Source organism: Jatropha curcas, chromosome 5 (assembly GCF_041381405.1).
Source record: "Jatropha curcas cultivar XTBG-Jc1 chromosome 5, XTBG_Jcur_1.0, whole genome shotgun sequence".
NCBI classification, from domain to species: Eukaryota; Viridiplantae; Streptophyta; class Magnoliopsida; order Malpighiales; family Euphorbiaceae; genus Jatropha; species Jatropha curcas.
Window position 1 is genome coordinate 25,679,579 of NC_143155.1, and position 21,336 is coordinate 25,700,914.

General features: G+C 34.1%; 4 protein-coding genes across 4 annotated transcripts; 2 read left to right on the forward strand and 2 right to left on the reverse strand.

Moving 5' to 3' along the window:
- Window positions 1-7,263: 7,263 nt before the first annotated feature.
- Window positions 7,264-13,406, forward strand: LOC105650040 (oxidoreductase, 2OG-Fe(II) oxygenase family protein). Its single transcript, XM_020685518.2, has 7 exons — window positions 7,264-7,998; window positions 10,308-10,438; window positions 10,590-10,707; window positions 11,298-11,414; window positions 11,568-11,683; window positions 11,847-12,001; window positions 12,593-13,406. The coding sequence occupies exons 1-7, from the start codon at window positions 7,464-7,466 to the stop codon at window positions 13,077-13,079; spliced, it is 1,659 nt and encodes a 552-aa protein (XP_020541177.1). The 5' UTR covers window positions 7,264-7,463; the 3' UTR covers window positions 13,080-13,406.
- Window positions 13,407-14,223: 817 nt separating this feature from the next.
- On the reverse strand, window positions 14,224-15,784 carry LOC105650042 (BSD domain-containing protein). The gene has a single exon (XM_012236914.4). The coding sequence runs from the start codon at window positions 15,673-15,675 to the stop codon at window positions 14,413-14,415; it is 1,263 nt and encodes a 420-aa protein (XP_012092304.1). The 5' UTR covers window positions 15,676-15,784; the 3' UTR covers window positions 14,224-14,412.
- Window positions 15,785-16,477: 693 nt separating this feature from the next.
- On the forward strand, window positions 16,478-18,221 carry LOC105650043 (large ribosomal subunit protein eL6). The gene is made up of 4 exons (XM_012236915.4): window positions 16,478-16,808; window positions 17,047-17,153; window positions 17,580-17,761; window positions 17,862-18,221. Exons 1-4 carry the CDS (start codon window positions 16,558-16,560, stop codon window positions 18,015-18,017), a joined length of 696 nt encoding a protein of 231 aa, XP_012092305.1. The 5' UTR covers window positions 16,478-16,557; the 3' UTR covers window positions 18,018-18,221.
- Window positions 18,222-19,780: 1,559 nt separating this feature from the next.
- On the reverse strand, window positions 19,781-21,051 carry LOC105650234 (putative galacturonosyltransferase-like 4). Its single transcript, XM_012237103.4, has one exon. It carries the CDS (start codon window positions 20,954-20,956, stop codon window positions 19,886-19,888), a length of 1,071 nt encoding a protein of 356 aa, XP_012092493.1. The 5' UTR covers window positions 20,957-21,051; the 3' UTR covers window positions 19,781-19,885.
- Between the last annotated feature and the right edge of the window lie 285 nt (window positions 21,052-21,336).

The window sequence follows — 21,336 nt, forward strand, 5'->3', positions numbered from 1 at the left end:
TTTCTATCAAAGGTTTACATGATGCATCCTTGAATATTTCCTTAATTGTTCAGAAATAGGTTCCTGTTTGGAATGAGAAAATGTGAAATAGGTTCAGAAATAGCTAAATTTCTGCAGGCGCGTCAGGCTTTTAGTTTAGGCTTTCGGTTAGGGCCCAGACCAACCATATTAGACTACAGGCTCGCAGGCCCACTTGTAGTTAGCCCAGGCCACCTTGTTGACCTAAAAATATCCCATTTTAAGTTAATTCATTTAACGCATGCATATGGGAAAAAAAAAATGCTACAGGATGAATTAAAATAACATAACAACATGTAACAATATTTCAACTTCGGAATCCAAAGATTTCAATTTGATAATTGTTGACCTTAATGCCGACTTAACTAAGAACAACGTAAATTGAAAATAAAAAAAATTCATTACGTGGACTTCAACTAATTTAAAATTAAAATATGGTCCTTTTGTAACAATATTCATTTTATAATTGTATGGACGATGCAAATTAGGGAACTGAGTTGTCAATTTGTCATGATTTAGTCAGTTAGCTCTGGCAATTCCTTGGCTCCATTTAGAAATTTTTCATTTTCTGTTTTTACTGTTTTGTTTTTGTTAAATGGCCATTCCTTTTTTGTTATTCTTATCGATCCAAACTAACCTTTTTCCCTTCTTTTTGGGGTCAAGGATTTGGTTTGTACGTATTGATATATCATATGTAAAAAAAGGTTGTTGCAGCAACAGTTTATTGCATTGTCTTCTTCTTCGTAGGAGTTAACTTAGGCAAAGGCAGTGAACAGAATAAATTAATGGAGGAAACAACAGAGAAATTGTAGTAATATTGGCATGACACCATTAGAGCTTTTTGGGGTTATTGAGAAGCAAAGATTTGTTGGCACTTGTCTTTCATCTATACTTATATATTTTTCCAAAAAAAAAAAAAAAAAAAAGAAATTATATAATGCAACGGTAATGCTACGTCATATATTAAACCAGTTCAAATGATAATTCAATAATAATTACCAATTTGCCAATCAGGTGATGGTTTGATTGTTCTTTTTAACTTATGTAAGGAATAGGAGATTTTGAATTCGAGTCCTCTCAACCATAGTTGTTTGCACCAATTTAGTATTATTTTGACCTATAAAAGGCTCTATTGAAGTAAAAGAATAACTGCCAATTTCAACAGCTTTTTTTATTATTTTATATTTTTAATTTCATTTTACGCATATGTATAATTATCTAAAGAAGTCAATATTGGAATGCTACACTTGTTGTTTCTTTTTGTTATATTTTCTCTCCCTTTTTTTCAGTCTCTCTGTGCCAATATAGGGTCTAGCTTCCAAAATGTATGACCTTTTATTATTTTTTTTTATTGGGAAGGAGTTTTTGAAACTGAATCTCTTGTCAGACTATAGATACACTTAACATTAAGCTATGTCTTAGCGTGAAATGTACGATATTTCTTAGTGAAAAAATCATATTAATTTGAATAATCTAAATAGCCTATGCATATTACTAATAAAGCACAATTTTTAGGTAATTGTATATATAAACTAATAATATATTCATGTTCGGATTCTCTCTCCGTATGGATGACTCAAAAAATATATTTTTTCTTCCTAAGAAAAATAAGTGTGTTTAAAATAAATATTCACCTACCGCCATTATGTATAGGTGTGTGTGTGGCGAGGGTCAAGCTCTAATGATCAAGCGGCCCATGCTGGCTTTGCTGTAACAAAATTATTTTAAAATCATTGACTTTGACATAATCTCCATGTGTTCTTCTGTTATTTTTATTTTTTTAAAATGGTTTAATACAGAAATTTAAAACGATTTTTGCAATTAGGTCATGAAAGCACGCCTTAATATCTTAATTAGTGAAGTATGTGTGTAGAGCTTTAGTTCCTCCAAAGGTCGAATCCATGTATCCAAAGTCAACTATTTTATTTTCTACATTTAATTATTTTATTTGGATATTTTGTTTTTTACTATCTGTTGAGTTATGTACCCTTTCCTATATATGATAGGTAGGGCTATTGAATTTCAACATTTTAAGGTAAGAAAAAAAAATTATCAAACTATAGTTTTTCCCTTTTTTTTTTTAATTAAAGAGTGGTGAAATTTATTTTAGGGTCAAGCCGACACTTTTAAGTATCTTCTTGTTTCTTAATAATTTATTTCAAAGTAATTGTATTTCATTTATTTTTTTTATATTTTAAACATGAATTCTCATTTTTTGTGTATATATATTAATATGTTTTAAATTTTTCATGGTGAGTTAATTGAAGTTGATATTTCTGGAATTGACTTCACTCAAATTGATAATAAGAGTGTTGTTTTCACTATAAATATTGCCAAATAAGTAAATTTTATAATCTTTTAAGACTTTTTCAAAAAAAATCTTAAAAATATTTTTCTTAATAAAAACTTGATTTTGACTTGTATGGTTTATACAAATTCCTTATTAGAGTAAGCTATGTTTAATAGTTGAAAAGAGAAAGAAGTAAGATTATTTTGACTCAAATAGCTTTTGTCTACAATTGGTGTATATGTGGTCCAATCAAGAAAAGAGTTCTTAAAAAATTATTACCGTTTTATCATTTGTTTCTTTGATGAATGATAAAAAATATTCTCATTTGAACTAATAAAATTAATTTTTAATTAATTTCGCATATAAAGTTAATTCATACACCGAGTGTAGATAAGTCATTCCCCTTATTCTATTATTAATTAAAATCTAAATTAATCTACACAATTCATCATGAATCTAATAAAAATGCTAAAAATGGACGGGTGAGTAAGTGCGTTGTGGATGGGTTAGTTAGCGCGGTGGCTAAGGCTCCGAGGGGTTCGAGTGGAAACTATTATAAGAGTGACTAATAACATAATAACAAAACTGAAACCTTTTTAGCTTTTGCTAAATCAAAGGAAGGAGTTGTATTCTTGTCCTATTTTAATATTGTGACAAGGAGATGTACCTCACAAGAATGATAACATAGAAAGGGCAAAGCCCGTGCGATCACAATCACGTTAGCGGAATTCAAAAAGGGAGCTATTTTAATTAATTTACACACATGACTTTTGCCCTTTCTGTCCACAAAAACCTAACTTTCAAGCAAGTCTGCTAAAGTGCAATTAAATACGTCAGTAAACAAAATTTGTAAATACTTATTTAACGAGGATACTGATAAATAATGAAAACGTTGAAAAATTACAAAAAAAAAAAAAAAAAAGATTGAAAACAAATTAACACTTTTTTTTTATTTTCTAAAATAACATATAAAATAAAAAAATAAAAAATTATCAAATTTAGCATAACAGAATGAGAATATTTAATTTTGTAAGAAAAAAGATATATTTGATTATGATCATATGTTATTCGATAATATTAGTTGGACCGGATGAATGGAAAAAATTCCTTAAATAATGTGGCCTAACATAGTTATTCTTGTTGATCTCAAACTCTGTGCCAACTCAAAATGTGTTGTAACAATCCTACAATATCTACAAAGGAATCCATATATTTTTGCCTACTTTACATATTGGATGGTCGTGATGATCCCAAGTGGCACATTCAACGTTGATTTTGGGGATGCCATCCATCTGTTTATTTGGATGGTCCACGATAAATATGCTACTTGTAATTCACAAAAAGGGGCCGGAAAACACAATACAAGTGTATCAGATAAAAAAGAGAGAGACCTTCTTTTATGGCATTGGAAAGTTGGTAAGATTCTTCTACTCACAACCATTGTTTTTTATTTTTCATTACAAGGATAATAATAATAATAATAATTATTATTATTATTATAAAATCAGGATAACTATGAATATAGTATAACTTAAATCCAATACCTACATCTCACTTGCCATTAACCAATTAAATTAGACTTGAATAAAGGAATTTAAAAAAATTGACAAAAATCTACGGATTTGAAAATAGGAATTTAAATTTTAGTTGAAGCTAATTAATTAAAATCAATATTGAATAATTTATATTTTAATATTCTCCTTTGTAAGCAAAAATGAAAATAAGAAAATATCCCTTGAAAAGAATGAAAGGACAAAAGAGGAAGAGTTTTTTTTTTAAAAAAAATTATTTTGGCCTCATTAATAATAATAGAGGAGCAATAAGTCATTAAAGAATAAGACACCTATTTGTGAATTAAAAATTGATGTTTATGCATACTGATTTAATACAGAAATGGAATTGTGATTGGCAAGTATTTAGAGAGAAAGAATAGTTTAATTTGAATTGACTTTCTCCAGGGTGATTTGGGGATTTGAATAAAGGATTGGTCCTAATCTAACTGGTACACTTTCAAATTAAGGGCACTTTTGAGATGGGCCCGTCATGCTCATGTGTGCACACTTGACTTTTGTTTGGTGGGGTCTCACATTTTTAGTTCAGCTTGGCTTGCTTACAATTTTAGTCTTTTTTTTTATTTATTATTATTAGCTAAGAAGTGAGAATCTAATAAAGCTAAACCTCAATAAAGTTTAACCAAAGGTAGGAAGTTCCCCCCACTACATGGGAATTTACATGTCTTTGTTATGCTTTTTAACTAAATCTTTTCATAGCCAAACTCGAATTTTATATATATATAAAAGATAAAAATATAGAGAAAATTAACAGATAATCAAATATAAAACTTTAAACTTTAAGGGATTCTTTGATGCTTTTTCTATTTCTTTTTATACTTTTATTTGAATAAAATATAAATTTGAAAAAAACTTTAGCTTGGAAATCATATGCCTTCCATCTTTGAATTAAAGTTTAAAGTTTTTAGTTAAGTATTGGTAATTGTAATTAATAATTTCCAAAACAAAAAAAAAAAAAAGGTTTTTAGTCAATTCACTCATTTCTAAAAGTGTTACATAATGCATATATGTAAAATTAATTGTAGAAATTTAAATTGCAGTTTTAGAAAATTAATTAATCACAAAGCATCAACTTATAACTTCACAATCTCAAAAATAATCTATTCGAATGTGAAAACATTGTTTAGAAAAATAGAATAGAATAATAATAAAATGCTTCTCCTTATCACATGCATGTAATAATTATTATTTGGAGCATGTGATTATTCTCGTAAGGCAGGTAGTGTTTTTCTTTTTTTTTTCTCTAAATAATTGAATTGATAAACTAATAATAGAGAGAATGAAATTTGATATATCAATTTTAATACTTGTTTAATATAATAAATAAATTAATAAATTCAAGTGTTTATATTTAAAAGAAAATATTTATTTGATTTCCATAAACTTGATTTTATAAAGTTCAATAATAATTAAACAAGTCCTTATATATATTTCTAATTCAAATTGTTTTTTTTTAGAACTGCAAACATGATTTTACATAAAATTATTAAAAATAAAGCTTTATGAGGGAATAAGACAGCCAAAATCTTTAGAACTAAAGAGGGGAGGCTTTTAAAATTATTAAAGTAAAATCTTTTAAAACGAAGCCGATAGAGAGAAGTGAAAATGGCGGCTTAGCTAGGGATTTAGAGTTTAGCCGGCTAAGCGGGGTGGTAGAGATTGTCTCTTGTGGTAGTAGTGGCGAAGGTATCGTGTGCATGTGCCTAAAGCGCTTTGGGTTTGGTGGCCACAGCACAAAACCAACCGCGAGAGAGAGCCCACATCACACACCTTCCTTTGCTTTCCTTCCTTGCCTGTAAGCCAACAATAGAGGCGCTTTCGATGGACCCCTCCACAACAATGGAAGGAAAACGAACCTCCTTCCCTATAGAATGGGATTGCCACTTTCGAGGGTCCTACATACATGTACCAAGTTACTGCTCTCTCCTCCTTGCTTTCACCCCTTTTTGCTAATCGCATTGATGCTTTTTTTTTTTTTTTCTTTTTCCGATTGAAATGCTATTTTGCATTTGTAATTTTAATAAATATAAATACCATATATTAATGTATTAAATTTAGTTATATGACTGAGATCCGGATTGACAAACCGTAATCATTCATTCATTAATTGCACATTGTACTAGTCTTCCATGTTTGATGTACAAAATATAATTGAACACAATTATTTATTAATTTATGTATAAAAATAAGTCTCTTGAGGTTTACTCAATCCTTGGTAGGAAGTTGAAAGTTGATCTTTGGGGTGTTATTATTTGACCTCAATGTGCGTGGCTGCTCCCTACCTTTTGGGGCTGAAACATCCCAACTCCTTGCATGATAGGATCAAAGGGAGCAAATCAGTATATATACAGCGGTAAAGATAGGGGTGGTGGGTGGCTGTCTGGCACAGAGGCAACCCTCCCTATTTTGATTCGGCTGAGAGTAACTTTTCATTTTTCATAATATATTTCATTTCTCTAAAAAGCTGAGATATAAAATGTACATATTATAAAATTTTTTTTGAAATATGTGGAATTGTCATTGTTTGTAACAACTAAATGTCAACAAATTATCCAATGCATGAAGCTTTGTATGACTGCTCATTCAAATCCCTAGAAAGTTAAGAAAAAATAATCAACCCCACCATGAAAACTATGTGATCTCACATCATACACTTCACACTAAATTCTGAAATTTCAAATTTCTAGCAAATAACAATGGTAAGAATATGTGGCCAACAGTACCATTATCTAGAAGGAGTTGCTGGAAGGAAATCTCAATACGTCAATATTGTGAACTTTCTCTCCCAAATTTACAAATAGCTGAAATTTCATTATTAGATAGCCCCAATTAGTAAAATTAATAAATTATACCTGATATTTTTTTTTATTCGTATGATATAAATATATATATTTAAATTCTTTTAACATATGGTACTTTAAGTTTTAAACTCGAATATTCTTCTTTCTTCAATAATAAGATTGTGAACTTCTTTTTTTTAAAAGGATTTAGAACTATTTTTTAAAAACCAGAGAATCATCACGATATTTGATAATTTGGCAAAAAAAAAAAAAAAAAAACAAAAGACAAATATTAGTATGGAAACGATCATCAGTTTTAATTGTTTTTTAAAAAAAAACGTGACAAAAAACAGTTAATTATTTTGGAGGCCTATTTTAGTAAATTGACTTCCAGCTTCCCCAAAAGCTCTAACTCTCAAAGTTTCACAACCGGTTTTGGTTCTACATGCACCAAAGGACCTAACCATCTTTCTTTAGCGGCCAACCAACCAAACCTTCAGTTCTGTTTGGCCACGTCAGAGCCTCTCCCAATTTGCCATGTCAGCACCTGGTCCCAACTTATGTACGGACGTGCCTCTCTCATATATACTCCTCGTTTCATCAACCAAAAACCTTCCCATGTGTGACCCCTTTGATTTCACCTGCCTCTCTCTCTTCGTATTTTTTCTTCCTTGCTCCCCGATATTCTCAGCCGATATCTCGCCCGGAAGGTAACAGTCCACACTCTGAACGCCGGTGTTTCGGAGTTTTAAGAGGTGAAATACTACGTAACATAGAAGAATTAGTCCACCTTACTTATCACTGATGCCGATGGCGGCTGGGCCAGCATCGCCGACGGATCGAGCTGTCCCCCCGGTGATGCCTGCTGTGGTTCCCGTACAAACGCCTCCAATGTTGATGGCGGACGCTTACGCCAAAGACGCCATTCTCGGCTGGTTTCGCGGGGAATTCGCTGCTGCCAACGCCATAATTGATGCGCTGTGCAGTCACCTGGCGCAGGTCAGCGGAAGCGGAGGAGCAGGATCGGAATATGATTCGGTTTTCGCTGCCATACATCGGAGGAGGCTGAACTGGATCCCAGTGCTCCAGATGCAGAAATATCATTCGATTGCTGACGTGGCGGTGGAACTAAGGCGAGTGACTGAGAGGAAATTGAATGAAAAGAAATGTGAAATTGAGAAGAAGAATGAGGTAATGTTGAAGGAGGTGTATTTGGATGAGAAAGAGAAAGTTGATGAGAAAGTGAGGGAAAGTCTGGAAAGTGGTATTGATGACGGTGACGACGGCGGCGAGGTTGTTGAAGAGGAGGATTCGCCTGAAAGTGATATAACTGATTCAGGTAAGTATAATCTTTTATCCTCAAAAATAATTACTTTCTATACAAAGGAGCTTGCCTTTTGTCTTCTCTCATATTTAGTAATTTGAATGAGAATTTTGATCAGTCAGTAGCGAGTGAGCTTTTGATGATTTTGTTTGTGTTTGTTCTCGGAAATCGTGATCGGGACTGACAATCGCTCACAAGTGATTTTACATTAATTTTTCTAATTTTTCTAAATCGCGTCCTTTTTTAAAAATGATTTGCTAAATATGAGAAATAGTTTTTATTTAATTTCGTTATTTTTTTCATCGCAAACAATGTGTTTGGAATACTTCTTAATTATTTGTTTTTGTTTTTGTCTTTTTCCTTTGTTTTCAATAAAATATTACAAATTAAATTAATTGTATTGTTTGGTAGCCTAGAAAATAAAAGTCCGGGCAATTTAAATATATGAATCCCTGATCTTTTATATTATAGTATTTTTTAAAATATTGAAAAGGAACTGCTAATTTATTCCCTCCATTTTCCCAGGAATCAAACATAAACCAGTTTTTCTCCATCAGATCCGAGATTCAAACTCCCTTTTGCAATTTTATTTGACTTTGAATTCAACGTTCTATTAGACGATGCTAGTTAGATTGAGTTAATTTTTTTTCAAAGGCATGTCGGATCTTCTGAAATTTGATTTTTATCAAATTCCTATAATCTGATAAAAACTGTATAGAAAATAATTTTTCTTTTTCCCGTAAAGCAACTTTTTTTAAGGGAAACAATTAAAAATAAAAAGTGGTAGTAGTAATATTTACGGTCGATATCGAGGTTTTAGAGGGGTTTGAGTGTTTCGAGGTGGTGAAAATTGCTTGTCTGCATCTGGTGTTACAGTTAGTTTTGGGAGGAGCGAATACCATTACGTTGGATGCAACTACTTGGAGATGTGTGCAATGATTTTATTACAGGCGGCGTTTGATGCTAACCGTCAGATGTTAACACTGACGTCATGGCTGCCATTTGAACCTTCCACGTGGTGGCCCGCTTTTTTGGGCTGTTGGAAAACAATTTTTTATCGCTAATCCTAAAGTTTTCTTTTTTACGACTCTGTATGAGTCGACTCGGTTGACTAGGCCGAGATTCCCGGTCAACTCAGTTGTGTGTATGACCCAATTGTCGTGGTGGACAGTGATAGACTGGGTAGCCGAATAAGCCGATTCAAGATTCGAATCTCGTACAGTGCTGAACTACCTTTTTCATTTTTGTTGTTTTGTTGGGGTATTATTTGGTACCTTATGGTACAAATTTGACAGTGACAGCTTTGTAACAAATGTGACAAATATTTTTTCCATCCTAGGGAAGTAAAAAAAGGGCTGCAGCTGAGTTTGTTGGAAATGTGTGATCAAATAGTAAGATGACAATAGTGAGACAAAGGAATATCTATTATTAATGAAACAAATATTATTAGAAGATTAATGTAACTCACATTGGATGGCACTATGCAACACCGATTTTTGTGTACCATCTTCCATTAATGTTAAGTGCTGTCTAAAATGTTATTTAGCTAGTCTCTAAAGAATTAGACTTTGTGGTATTATGCTATTATTAGAACCTCTCTGTAGAAAGTGAATTTTAAGTTGGTGAATGAAAGTCCTGTTATGACTTGTAAAACTGCAGTGGCTTTCAACTAGATGCCAATCAATTTGTACAGAGGTTTGTCATTTATCTTTGATTCTATAAAATGAGTATCTTTATATTGGTAAGTATGAGCATATGGTTCGACAGTTGCTATGCATTTGGCAATTTTATTTTTGACCTGATATCTGTCAGGCTTGCTAGTCATGAAGCTAACTTAGGGTTTGAATAGGAAAATTGTAAAAGAAGAGAGAAGATCAAGGAGAGAGAGAAAAGAGAATTTTACTGTTCTAAAAAATCCAATACAATTCAATTTCTCTTATATCAATTCCTATGTCTCATGAATGACAATGCAGCACTTATTTGCCAAAATTTAATACATTTATGCCACATCATCAAACAATCACTAAAAAATGAATTTCAATTACAGTTAGGCCTATATAAATTTGCACGTATGTCCTAACACTATACCAAATTATGTTTTTGGAATAATTTCTTCGAACCATGTTTATCAAAGTTCAGAAATATCTCTGGATTGTTAGTTTGTATGTTCAAACTCAGTCAAAGCCAAATTGATTAAAAAAAGAAAAGAACTAGTTTTAAAAATTTTTAATGGGCCAAGATACTTGTGATTACAAGTTTAATAATAATGGTTTGATTCTCATGGCATTGCTGGGTTCATTTCATTGCTTATGTTTGGAATGCAGGGTCTCAAGAAGTGCAGCCTATAATTGAGAGCATTGACATATGTTCAAACCATGAAGATTGCAATGCACGTCCTGATCAAATAAAGTTGACAAAAGGTTTCACTGCCAAAGAACAAGTGAAAGGGCACATGGCGAGTTCTTTAATTCAAAATTTAAAAAACTTCTTTCCTTAAAGAAGATGGAATTCACAGAGTAGATATCCCTATAGTATATGCTCTTAAAAAAAAATAAAAATAAAAAAACAGCCAGCTGTTACTGATTGAGAGATATTACAACTGGCAGGTGAATGTTGTGAAAGGTTTAAAGTTATATGAGGACTTATTCACTGATTCTGAGCTCTCTAAGTTGACTGACTTCGTTACTGAACTACGAGTTGCTGGTCAGAATGGGGAACTTGCAGGTGACCTTTCTCTTTGTCCTACTTTTATGATTAATCATGCTTTGTTGTGGTAATTGACGATAAGCTTTGTTCTAATATGTTTAGGCATTCATTTTTCTACTCTGGTCAAATAAGCTGCATTAGCTTTACGTAAGATATGTTATGTTACTAAAACCTGTAAGTCGATCCCAATTCAATTTGAAATAGAGCACCTAGATACCGTCTGATATCTAGCAAGTCTGGATAACAGGCCGATAAAGCGAGCCTTTGGGGTTTGCATTATTTTCTAAAAAGTTAGCCTTACATATTTCTAAAGAAAAAAGAAGATTTCTCAAAAGCAGTTGTTACACTTTTTATCATAAAGTGTTTGTTGCTGATACAAAGGATTCGAATGTCCCTATGTTGATGCAATTATGATATTCCTATTGCATGTTACATCTTTAATATCACTCCTCTTTTTATTTGTTTTTTATTTCTCAATGCTGGTTGATTGAAATGCAATTTGGGTGTGGAAAAACTTGTACTTGCTCACATTCAAAATTCACATCACTTGATGGGCAAGACTTCTTGTTGATAAAAATTAAACGTATTTTCCTAAACAATGAATGCAGGCGACAGTTATATTTTATTCAACAAGCAGATGAAGGGAAACAAGAGAGAGCTCATTCAGCTTGGCGTTCCAATTTTTGGACATATAAAAGAGGAAGCTATAAGTAACAACCAAACAAGTTAGTGCTACCAAACTAAAATTTATGATTAGTTCGTTCTTGTGGCTTTCTTCCTTCCCTCCCCATTTTTGGATGGGGGATTCCTTAAAACTTTGCATATATTACTGCAAAAATATTAAGCCATTTCACAATTTTTGAAAAAAATTTTGACAGGTGATTTAGAATCAATTCCAGCTCTTCTCGAAAGTGTCATTGACCACCTGGTTCAGTGGCAACTAATACCAGAATATAAAAAACCAAATGGTTGCATCATTCATTTCTTTGATAAGGTATTTTATGTTTTGCTAAATCTTCATGTTTTCTCTTTATTGTTAGTTAGAATACATATATAGGAGGATAGAGTGATATACCATTTTGTTTTTGGATCTTCAGTTTATTGGTTAGTGAGAAAATAACAGAGGAAATTTCAAATGTATGTGGTTTTGGATGCAGGAGGAATATTCACAGCCTTTTCAGAAGCCACCTCATTTGGATCAACCAATCTCTACTCTTGTTCTATCAGAGTCAACAATGGCTTTTGGACGTACTCTTGTGAGTGACAATGATGGGAATTATAGAGGTCCACTTATGCTTTCACTGAAAGAAGGGTACACACTGAGAGTTTCTTTAAATTGAATTTCCACATTTTTATGTTACTCTAAGATCTTCCCCCAGGCTCTTCTGCCGAGCAGAATTAAGAACTGTAAGAATTGGGGATGGCATAAATGAGAAAATAGTTATGAACAAATTCAACTCGACAAATTTTTCATGAAAAAACTAACTGAGATAGCAGCGACATCGCATAATTTTACTGTGTTTATGGTTATATATCTAGTAATAGCACTTGCTGTGGCTGAATTTGAATGGAAGGTTCAACTAGTACTGCATCTTCTTCATTCCATGCAACATGCATCGAGACCTCCATCAAAGCTGTTTGACTGTAATTCTACATTAAGCAAAATTTTTTTCTTGATTAAGTTCTATATGTTGCATTGTACTCGTTTTGCGACAAATGTAGTAGTAGACAGAGAGGCATTTAAATGTATTTTGCTGCATCCATAAAATTGTTTGTGTGCTTGATATAGATCTCAACAAAATTTTCTTTACTTGAACAATTTCTAAGTTGCCACCAGTTTATTTTCATCATGCAACTTCTAGCGGACAAGTTCATTTATGACTTGATTTCGAAAAACTTGCAGGTCTCTTTTGGTGATGAGGGGAAACAGTTCTGACATGGCAAGACATGTCATGTGCTCATCTCCAAAAGATAGGGTCAGCATCACATTCTTCAGAGTGCGCCCAGACAGCAACCAAGGCCAGTCACCACCAACTAGTCCAATGGCAGGTGCCATGACCCTATGGCAACCCAGCATACCAAGCCCATATGCAATGCCTAATGGAGCTGTTGGAGGGTATGATGCAATGGATATGATGTCTAAATGGGGAGTCCTGCGTACTCCAGTGGTCATGCTTGCTCCAATGCGGCCAATGGTGTTGAGTCCAAAAAGGATGTCTCGTGGTGGTACTGGGGTTTTCTTGCCCTGGACTGTAGGATCAAGAAAGCCTGCAAAGCATCTTCCACCCCGCGCGCAGAAAAGGCGCCTTCTCACATTGCCTTCCATTGAAACACATGTAACAGATTCTGCTTCTGAAACGTGTGTCGGTGTTGAAGGAAAATCTGCATGATGTTAAATTGAGGCAGCCCCATGGCCGAAGAAATACAAGTCAACGATAGGTCTCTATTATGCACTTCTTGCTCTGAAGGATTCTTACTTGTACAAATGGGGCCTGAATGCTGCGGAACGAGTTTGTTCTTTCAATTTATTTACTCCGTTTTTTTTTTCTCTGTAAATTAGGTTCTAGCGTTGGTCACTACACGTTTCTTTGATGCCAATCGTGTAGGGCTTTAGGGGTAGTTGAGCCTTAAGTCTGCAGAGTGTGAATTAGTTCTCGTAAGGGAAGATTTTGTATTAACGAGTTATTTATATTTTTATCTTTTTGGTAGACATATAATTTGCTCTCTGGTTGGATGTTTTTGATTCTTTATTTCTCCAGTAGGATATTTGAATATGTACGCATGGCACATTCAGCTAGTTCCCAATGTTATCTTAATCTCAGCAGCACTTAGCAGCAATGGCCAAAACACTTCCGGTTGATTCAATTACACTTTCAGCTCTTGCATTTCTCTCTGTTCCAGTCGTAAAATCGTCAGGCAGGCCTATACTGTTTGGTTTGAGCAAGATAGAAGAAGAAAAAAGGGAAATCCATGTAGGAAGATGAAAGATTCTAAAGAGAGAAATTGGTTCTTTTTTCTTGTTGGTCTTTAACTAAAAGGCCTCGAGGATCTCGTCTGCAGATGCATAGCCGATATTACAATTCTACTACATCTACTTGTATTCCTCTTTGCTAATTTCTTGGATTGCCCAACTAACTAAACAAGAGCAGAAAAATCAGCTTAGTTCTGTCAACTGAAATGCTAGCTAACTTTCAATTCCTAAAACCAAAATGCATTGCAATAGGGGCTGAAGCACTATAGATTCAGTGGGTACACATTCAGCAGCAAGAAACTTTATGCCATCAAGCATAACTCTCTCTTACATGCGTATCCATTAGCTGAATTGTTTGCCTTGAACATACAAGCTGCAATTCCTCATAAAGCCTTTGTTAACATTGCATTTTTAATGCAAGCCAACCAGTAGCCATCACAAAAATTTTGCTGTTACTCCAAGAGCTTGGGTTAGCGTGGCTCCTAATTGTCAAGCCAACAGAGAAAATTATCAAATCACAACTATACATATACACATCACAATAGAGTCTCTCGTACCTTAACTTAAAGCAAGTCAAGAAATGAAAATGTTATTATTAAACACACATTTGTTTCCACTTCAAGTAATATAATGGGAGATAATGCTCGCACTTTTAAGGTACAAATGAACCAAAATCTATATAACACTTGCACAAATATGCTGATAGATCAGACAAAGTAATAAATTTTGGTGTTATAAACAAAACAATTACTTCAAGCTTTAACTGGCTCATCATCATCTTCAATATCCCAACTCAAATCCTCCTCTTCTTCTGCAGCACTCAATCGCTTCCTCAAATCAACCTTGTTTGGACTTCCACTATGACTCACTTTCTTCTCATCAATACTGCTTAGATCCTCAATCTCATCCCACCCAAGATCTTCCTCCTCTGGCATTGATGGGTGGCTCGATATAACCGAAACATCACTATCTTTTGAAGATTCTTCTTTGTCACCCTTCCCTTCTGATCCTGCTTTCTCATCAGATTTTGATACAAACTCTTCCTTGCTCTTCTCCAATTCCCCTTGCTTACCAGCCACATTTTCACCACTCAAAGCCTTCTCTTCATTTGATTCCTGCACAGATATCTCCTTCTTCTCTACATTCACACTTTGTTCAGATTCTTTGTTGGCCATTTGATTAATTTCATTAGCATTCACTATTGGCTCCTTCTCATTACTCTCATCTTTGATTTCTTCTTCCTCATCATCATCAACATCCCAACTCAACTCCTCCTCTTCTGTTGAAGTTGCTCGCTTTACAAGATTAGCTCTCACATCTTCAGCTTGCTTGAGCTTATAAAGCTTATAATAATATCTAGACCAAAATGTCTCCTCATCAACAATATTTGGAACGAGCCTATTAAATATACTCTCCATAGTACCATTCTCATCAAGCAAACTTTCAACTTCCTCTCTCTTCTCTTCCAAAACGAACCCTAATTTCCATTTCCTATAATCATCCAAATCCTCTGGCTCCTCGCTGTATGTAGTCGCATCGCCTTGAATCGCTCGTACCTGAGCATCAAAGCGACTATAAGGTTTCGAGTTCAAGCTTTGTTGACTAGCAATGCTTCTCTCATTATTATCAGATGAATCGGATTCGTGATCGGCGAGGATTGCTTCCTTGCCTTGGGAAATGATCTGGGCAGTACTTTTCAACACAGAGCTACCAATCTCATCAATAGTGTGCCCCACAGTCTCTAACGATCCATGGGCTACCTCGATCTCCTTCTTTAGGCCCGACCCGAATTCCTTTAGATCGCGGCGGTAAATTTCGATGACAGATTCAGATTTGGTTGTCAGGGTTCTCATGAGACCCCCAAAGCTCCATGCACCATCAGTGGTGTTCGGGTTAGGGTTAGGAGGGGAGTTTGGATCTGAATCGGATTGGGGTTGATTATTGAAGGATTTGGATTCGTGTTCGGATTTTGGAGAATCATGTTCCTCTGAGAATACTGATCTGAAGAAATCCATTGGGAGAAAATGGATGGTCAAGGTTGAAGATTTGATAATGAAGCAACTGAGCTTCGGTTACATCCAGCACCAGCACCGGCAGCAGCGCCAGCAAGGACCATTTTTATCGATTACTCTATAATTTATAATAATTAACCAAATTAAAGCTTTGCACGTGCGCCATTAGTTTTTCTCACGTATGTTCTGTAATCTCTTCATTCTAAAACAATAATATAAGGTATTAAAACTTGATATATCTCAAATCAAATGCTATTTTAATCTTTATTTTAATTAAAAAATTATTTTATTAGTAGCATTTTTTTTTATAAAAAAAAATAATAAAATTTGTCACCTTAAAAAAAATTTATTTAATATGAGGTGGAAGGTCTCGGCTCTCTAATTTAGAAATATAAAAAATATGTTTATAAATAAATTTTATTTAAAATTCGGTTATACTAAGGCAATAGAAATCTATTGAAATTATTAAATTTTATAAAATAAAAATAAAAATTATAGCAGTCTGATCGATCTTTTTTCAATTATACTAGAAATGTGAGATTTTATATTTAAGTCTTTTTGTTAAAAATTAGTTGAATCTATCATAATAAATAAATAAGAATAAAAATAATAAAGTTTTAAACATTATATAAAATTTTATGAAATTTGTTGTTTTAGACAGTCTATATTATTATAACATATTTATATTTTTAAAAAAGTCATATAAAAATAAGATGGATGAAAATAAAGTAAAATCATTTAAATAAAATGATGGTGACGACAACAAAATATTTATAAAAATTGGCATTAAAATAATAATAGAATTTCATTTTAGCTTTGTTTACAAACGCATAAGCAGAACACATAAACCCCTACTGCCGAGAGAGAAGAACCCTAATTGAAACGATGGCTCCAAGGACGGTGAGGGTGAGCAGGAACCCAGATTTGGTTCGAGGAATCGGCAAGTTTTCGAGATCTCAGATGTACCACAAAAGGGGTTTGTGGGCTATTAAGGCCAAAAATGGCGGCGTTTTCCCTAAGCACGACCCCAAACCCAAACCCTCTGCTCCCACCGAGAAGCCGCCCAAGTTCTACCCAGCTGATGATGCTAAGAAACCTCTGCTTAACAAGCGCAAGCCTAAGCCCACCAAGCTCAGGTCTTCGTCATTATTTCTCTCTCTATTACTGATTTGAGTAGACTTCTGGATTCATTTTATAACTTTGTCATGTATTAGCTTGCTTTCATTGGGTTCGTTTATCTTTGTTTGTGTATTAAGATAATGTTAGCTTCAATGATAATAGAGATTATAGAAGATAAATCAATTTATAGGGTTATCTGCATTGAGTGGTGCCTAGGATGTGTAACAATTGTCTCGTTTCTTTTTATGCCTGTAGGTCTAGCATTACTCCGGGTACTGTTTTGATCATTCTTGCTGGAAGGTTCAAGGGCAAAAGGGTTGTATTTTTGAAGCAGCTTTCCTCTGGGTTGCTTTTGGTCACTGGTAAGGATGATTTGATTTTTTTCCATTATATGATTGGCATAGGCATTTAGTAAAATATTTCCATGTATGACAGAGCTTTCCTGTGCCTTAAGGTGTATCACTGTATTATTATAATAATAACTGCATATAAGATTAGTCATGTATCTATATGAGTGGGATAACACCTTTTATTTTCAATTGCATTCGGCTCAGTATCTTATCTCCACATTGGTGCATTTCTGTAATCATTTAATTGTCTTCTGGAAGCATTCTAACCACCCTAAATACAATTAATGAGCATAATTGTATATCCTTAAAGCTAGATGTTCTGTGTTTTTGTTTGTTCTGTCTGCTAGGGCATGAGCCTTATGTAACTATGGGTTGCAGACTTGTAGTAAATCGTATCCATTTGCATCACTTGTTGATTTATGTCACTTTCTACTACAGGACCATTTAAGATCAATGGTGTCCCTTTGAGGAGAGTGAACCAATCTTATGTGATTGCAACTTCCTCCAAGGTTGACATATCTGGAGTTAATGTTGATAAGTTTGATGACAAATATTTTGCCAAGCAATTTGAGAAGAAGAACAAGAAGGGAGAAGGCGAGTTCTTTGAGGCAGAGAAAGAGGTTTGTTTGCTAAACACTAAGGTTTTGCTATTGATACTTATATTTTATTATATTTTGTTGATCTGTCCTAATATTGATTTTGGTCTTAACCCACATTCAGGAGAAAAATGTGCTTCCAGAAGAAAAGAAAGATGATCAGAAGACTGTGGATGCAGCATTAATTAAATCAATTGAGGGGGTTCCAGACTTGAAGGCTTATCTAGCTGCTAGGTTTTCTCTCAAGGCAGGAATGAAGCCTCATGAGCTTGTCTTCTAGAGGAAAAAGTATTAGGCTTGCTCCCATGGTGGATTTTGTTTTTGAACCTTTCGTGAAACTTTATATTTTTCCAATTTTGGCAATAGATGGCTATGTGAACTTATAGAATGATATCCTGTGCAATTTTCTTTTTCCAAGTTCTGTTTTTGTTGTTTGATGGAATATTAACTGTTATATATGATATGTGATCTTTTTCTTTCCAAAGTATTCTTTTTCCTCGACATGCTTATGTCTGTAAAATAATGTTGACGTTTGTTCCATGGATTTATATGTTGGTGTAATGAGAAATCAAGCGTTCTGTGATTAACTTTTGCTGTTACGATGTAATGCTGTGCATTATTGGTATATAATAGACTAAATATGGTTTATCCTGCGAGTCATGGTGCTTTCGGATTTGGGAATATATGGGTTTTCCCCGTGAGTCATATGGTGTTCTGGGATTCGGGAATATATGAAACTTCAAAGTTACAAGCAAAGTTAGAATTGATTCTACTTCATTTTGTCTATGCTATGGTATTGGCATCATCAAGTAGATAAATAGAGATCATTCTCTGATATTCTTCCTATCTCTTCTCTTTTGTTTCTAGCTGCTAAAGTGGGTGAGAAATAACTTATAAGCCACTTCCCTTTTGGGTTAAAAGGGAAAAGAATGCGCTTTTGTTTACCCATTTTCCAAGGATAGAATAGCACATTCTCATTTCAAATACACACCTCTCCCTTCATTTCTTGCATCTTCGTTCTTGGGTTATGATCAAAATCATGCAAAAAAAGGATCACCCTCCTAACAATATTTGCCTGAGGCTTTTCAACTTCATTGGCGGCCTCATGTTTCCAGGCCTTAAACGCACAACTTTGGACCGTTCTGTTTCTGTAAGTGATCCTTCAAACGCTAACGCAGATCAAGAAAGGTTCGATGATTCAAGGTATGCAATTGAGATTCATTACAAGATAAGTGAAGAAGATTTGAACGACTGGACTCCCATTAACGAGCTTGGTTCTTCAATCCATTCTGATGATGATCAATCCCAATTAAAGAAAGGCGACAATTTTACAAAGAAGAGAAGCAAAGTCACCAAACTGCCCCGGAATACAGAGCTCCCTAAAGTTCAAGTGAATATAACAAGTCAAGACAAGGACCCAGAGCAAGAGAACGTTGTTAGCAGAAAGGAGAGCACAAGTAAAAACCCAAAAGTGAGGTATCCACCGCATCTTTTAAGTGTTGCTCCTAATATTAATGAAAAATCAGATGCATTTCTCAAGAGCAGGAAGGAAGCAATGAAACTTGACTTGGAACCTGAAGTATCTCTTGAGTATAAATCAAAATAAGGAGAATTCAGCTTTCATTTCATGTATGTGTATATATATAAATTTTTTCTCCTAATATTTGTTGTTGATGATATCATTGTATTAAATGTATGCGTGTGGCTTTTGAAGCACCTGCGCATGATTAAGTTACCTGGTTTTCATTGTAATTAAAAAGAAATAATATATTTTCCTAGGAATTAAATAAAAATAATTCTTAAGTACTAGAGAAACAAAAAAGTTGAAAAAAAATAAAAATAGAAGGCATAACCTTATAAATGACAATTACTAATATATAGAGAAGTTGTTTATTACAACAAAACTCAAAATCTTCTCGTGCTCCTTGCAATGGAATCCCATTAAAGAGAGACCAGAAAATTATTGAAAATAATTAATTTCAACAATATACATATACAGACACAGAACAAAAGGAACATTAAAAAAAAGTTCTGTGTCTCTCTTTTAAGGTTTCTTAATTACCTATTATATATTATCAACTTCTTCAATCTCCTAACCTACCAAATCCCTTACCTTAACCCAACTCCTCCTCCAATTCTCTCCTCCCATTAATTATACTCTTCCAAAGAATGCATTGAAGATTTATATAAATCATAAGGTGCCCATAGATGATCCACAGAGCAAGGCTTTCTTGAATCAAGTCTTAACCATGGTTTTCCTTTCCCACTCCAATGCAGCAAACTAACAGGTCCAGGATGCAAATTCCTACACTTGCCCTCAATATTATCTCCTCCTAATCCATGTTGGTTCCATCTGTGATCCACCCCTTTTATATTCCCACCTAAAACCAATAAAAATGGTGGCAGTGACCCTAAATGATATATTCTTATATTTTTTTGCACTTCCATCCATTCCTCCACTTTCTTTGTATAGTCTCCTTTTCTCCATTTCTCCACATCCACAACCATAACTCCTGTATTAAAATAACAAGGCTTTCTTCCATCAAATGTCTTGGCCCAGACAGGATTTGACCAGAATAGTTCTGTAAAATATTTAGTAAAATTTGCATGGCAATATTCTGGTGCACCCAGTACTTTGTCTTCTAAATCAACTTCCCATAACTTTGCAATATCATCAACAACTACAAGATCAGAATCTAAGTAAATTACTCTTTTAACATCCAATGGAAGTATAGCAGCAAGGTAAATTCTTGCATAGTTTAATGGCTGGTCTAATGCTTGCCGAATTGATTTAGATATTTTACCGCGAACATGGTTAGAGTCAAAGCGGTATATTTTGAAGTTAAGGTAAGGAAAGGTTGATTTTATGTTGGAGAAAATTTCAGGCTGGAAACGTGACCAGAGGAAATGAAAGGAAAAGTTTTCAGGGCAAGTTGAATGCTTTAGAATAGATAAAACTGCAGCCATGGTGCCTCTAAGGTAATTGGCATCTAAATTCATTGTAATATGGATTTTATCAGTCCCACAAGAATCCCCATTGCGAAAAGCTGGAGCTTCCCGGAAAGTGGGGATATCGGATGAAGGTTTTCTGATAAAGCCAAGGCGGATTCCGCCATTGGTGGGGGTGGCAGCAGCAGCTACTGCAATGGTGGAGGAAAGAAAAATAGGGAGAGACAGGAGGCCAACTAGGAGCAAATGGAGAGTAGTGCAAAAGGCCATCCTGTCCTAAAAATGATTATGAGAAGGGTAAGGTTAGGGTGGTGTTAGAGAGGAAGAGTAGCTGCTGCCATTGCTTGGCCGGTCAAGAGAAGGTTTAAAAACAAAACTAATTAGTGACTCAGATTAACAAGGAAGGAAAGAGGTTGGTGGTATTGTGAGGAAGAGAACATTATCCGGAGGGAATTGCGTTTTTCTCTCTTGTATGTAATATCAAGACAACGCCTTTCTATTTTTCATTTCTATATATTCTCTACATTTCAGTGGTAAAAAGTAAAAAAATTAATAACAGAGAGTTTAACTCTTTTTGTTTTTTTATTTTTTATTTTTTAACCTTTTTGGTCAATTTGACTAGGTTTAAGTCAAGGGTTTGGTGGTTTTCC

Bases quoted from the DNA above. Each gene is read 5' to 3' on its own strand.
- LOC105650040 (XM_020685518.2), top strand. From the start codon at position 7,464: ATGCCGATGGCGGCTGGGCCAGCATCGCCGACGGATCGAGCTGTCCCC. The intron at 11,684-11,846 runs GTATTTTATGTT...TTTTGGATGCAG, and splicing joins TCATTCATTTCTTTGATAAG to GAGGAATATTCACAGCCTTT. The intron at 12,002-12,592 runs GTACACACTGAG...AAAAACTTGCAG, and splicing joins ATGCTTTCACTGAAAGAAGG to GTCTCTTTTGGTGATGAGGG.
- LOC105650042 (XM_012236914.4), bottom strand. From the start codon at position 15,675: ATGGATTTCTTCAGATCAGTATTCTCAGAGGAACATGATTCTCCAAAA.
- LOC105650043 (XM_012236915.4), top strand. From the start codon at position 16,558: ATGGCTCCAAGGACGGTGAGGGTGAGCAGGAACCCAGATTTGGTTCGA. The intron at 16,809-17,046 runs GTCTTCGTCATT...TTATGCCTGTAG, and splicing joins CCTAAGCCCACCAAGCTCAG to GTCTAGCATTACTCCGGGTA. The intron at 17,762-17,861 runs GTTTGTTTGCTA...ACCCACATTCAG, and splicing joins TCTTTGAGGCAGAGAAAGAG to GAGAAAAATGTGCTTCCAGA.
- LOC105650234 (XM_012237103.4), bottom strand. From the start codon at position 20,956: ATGGCCTTTTGCACTACTCTCCATTTGCTCCTAGTTGGCCTCCTGTCT.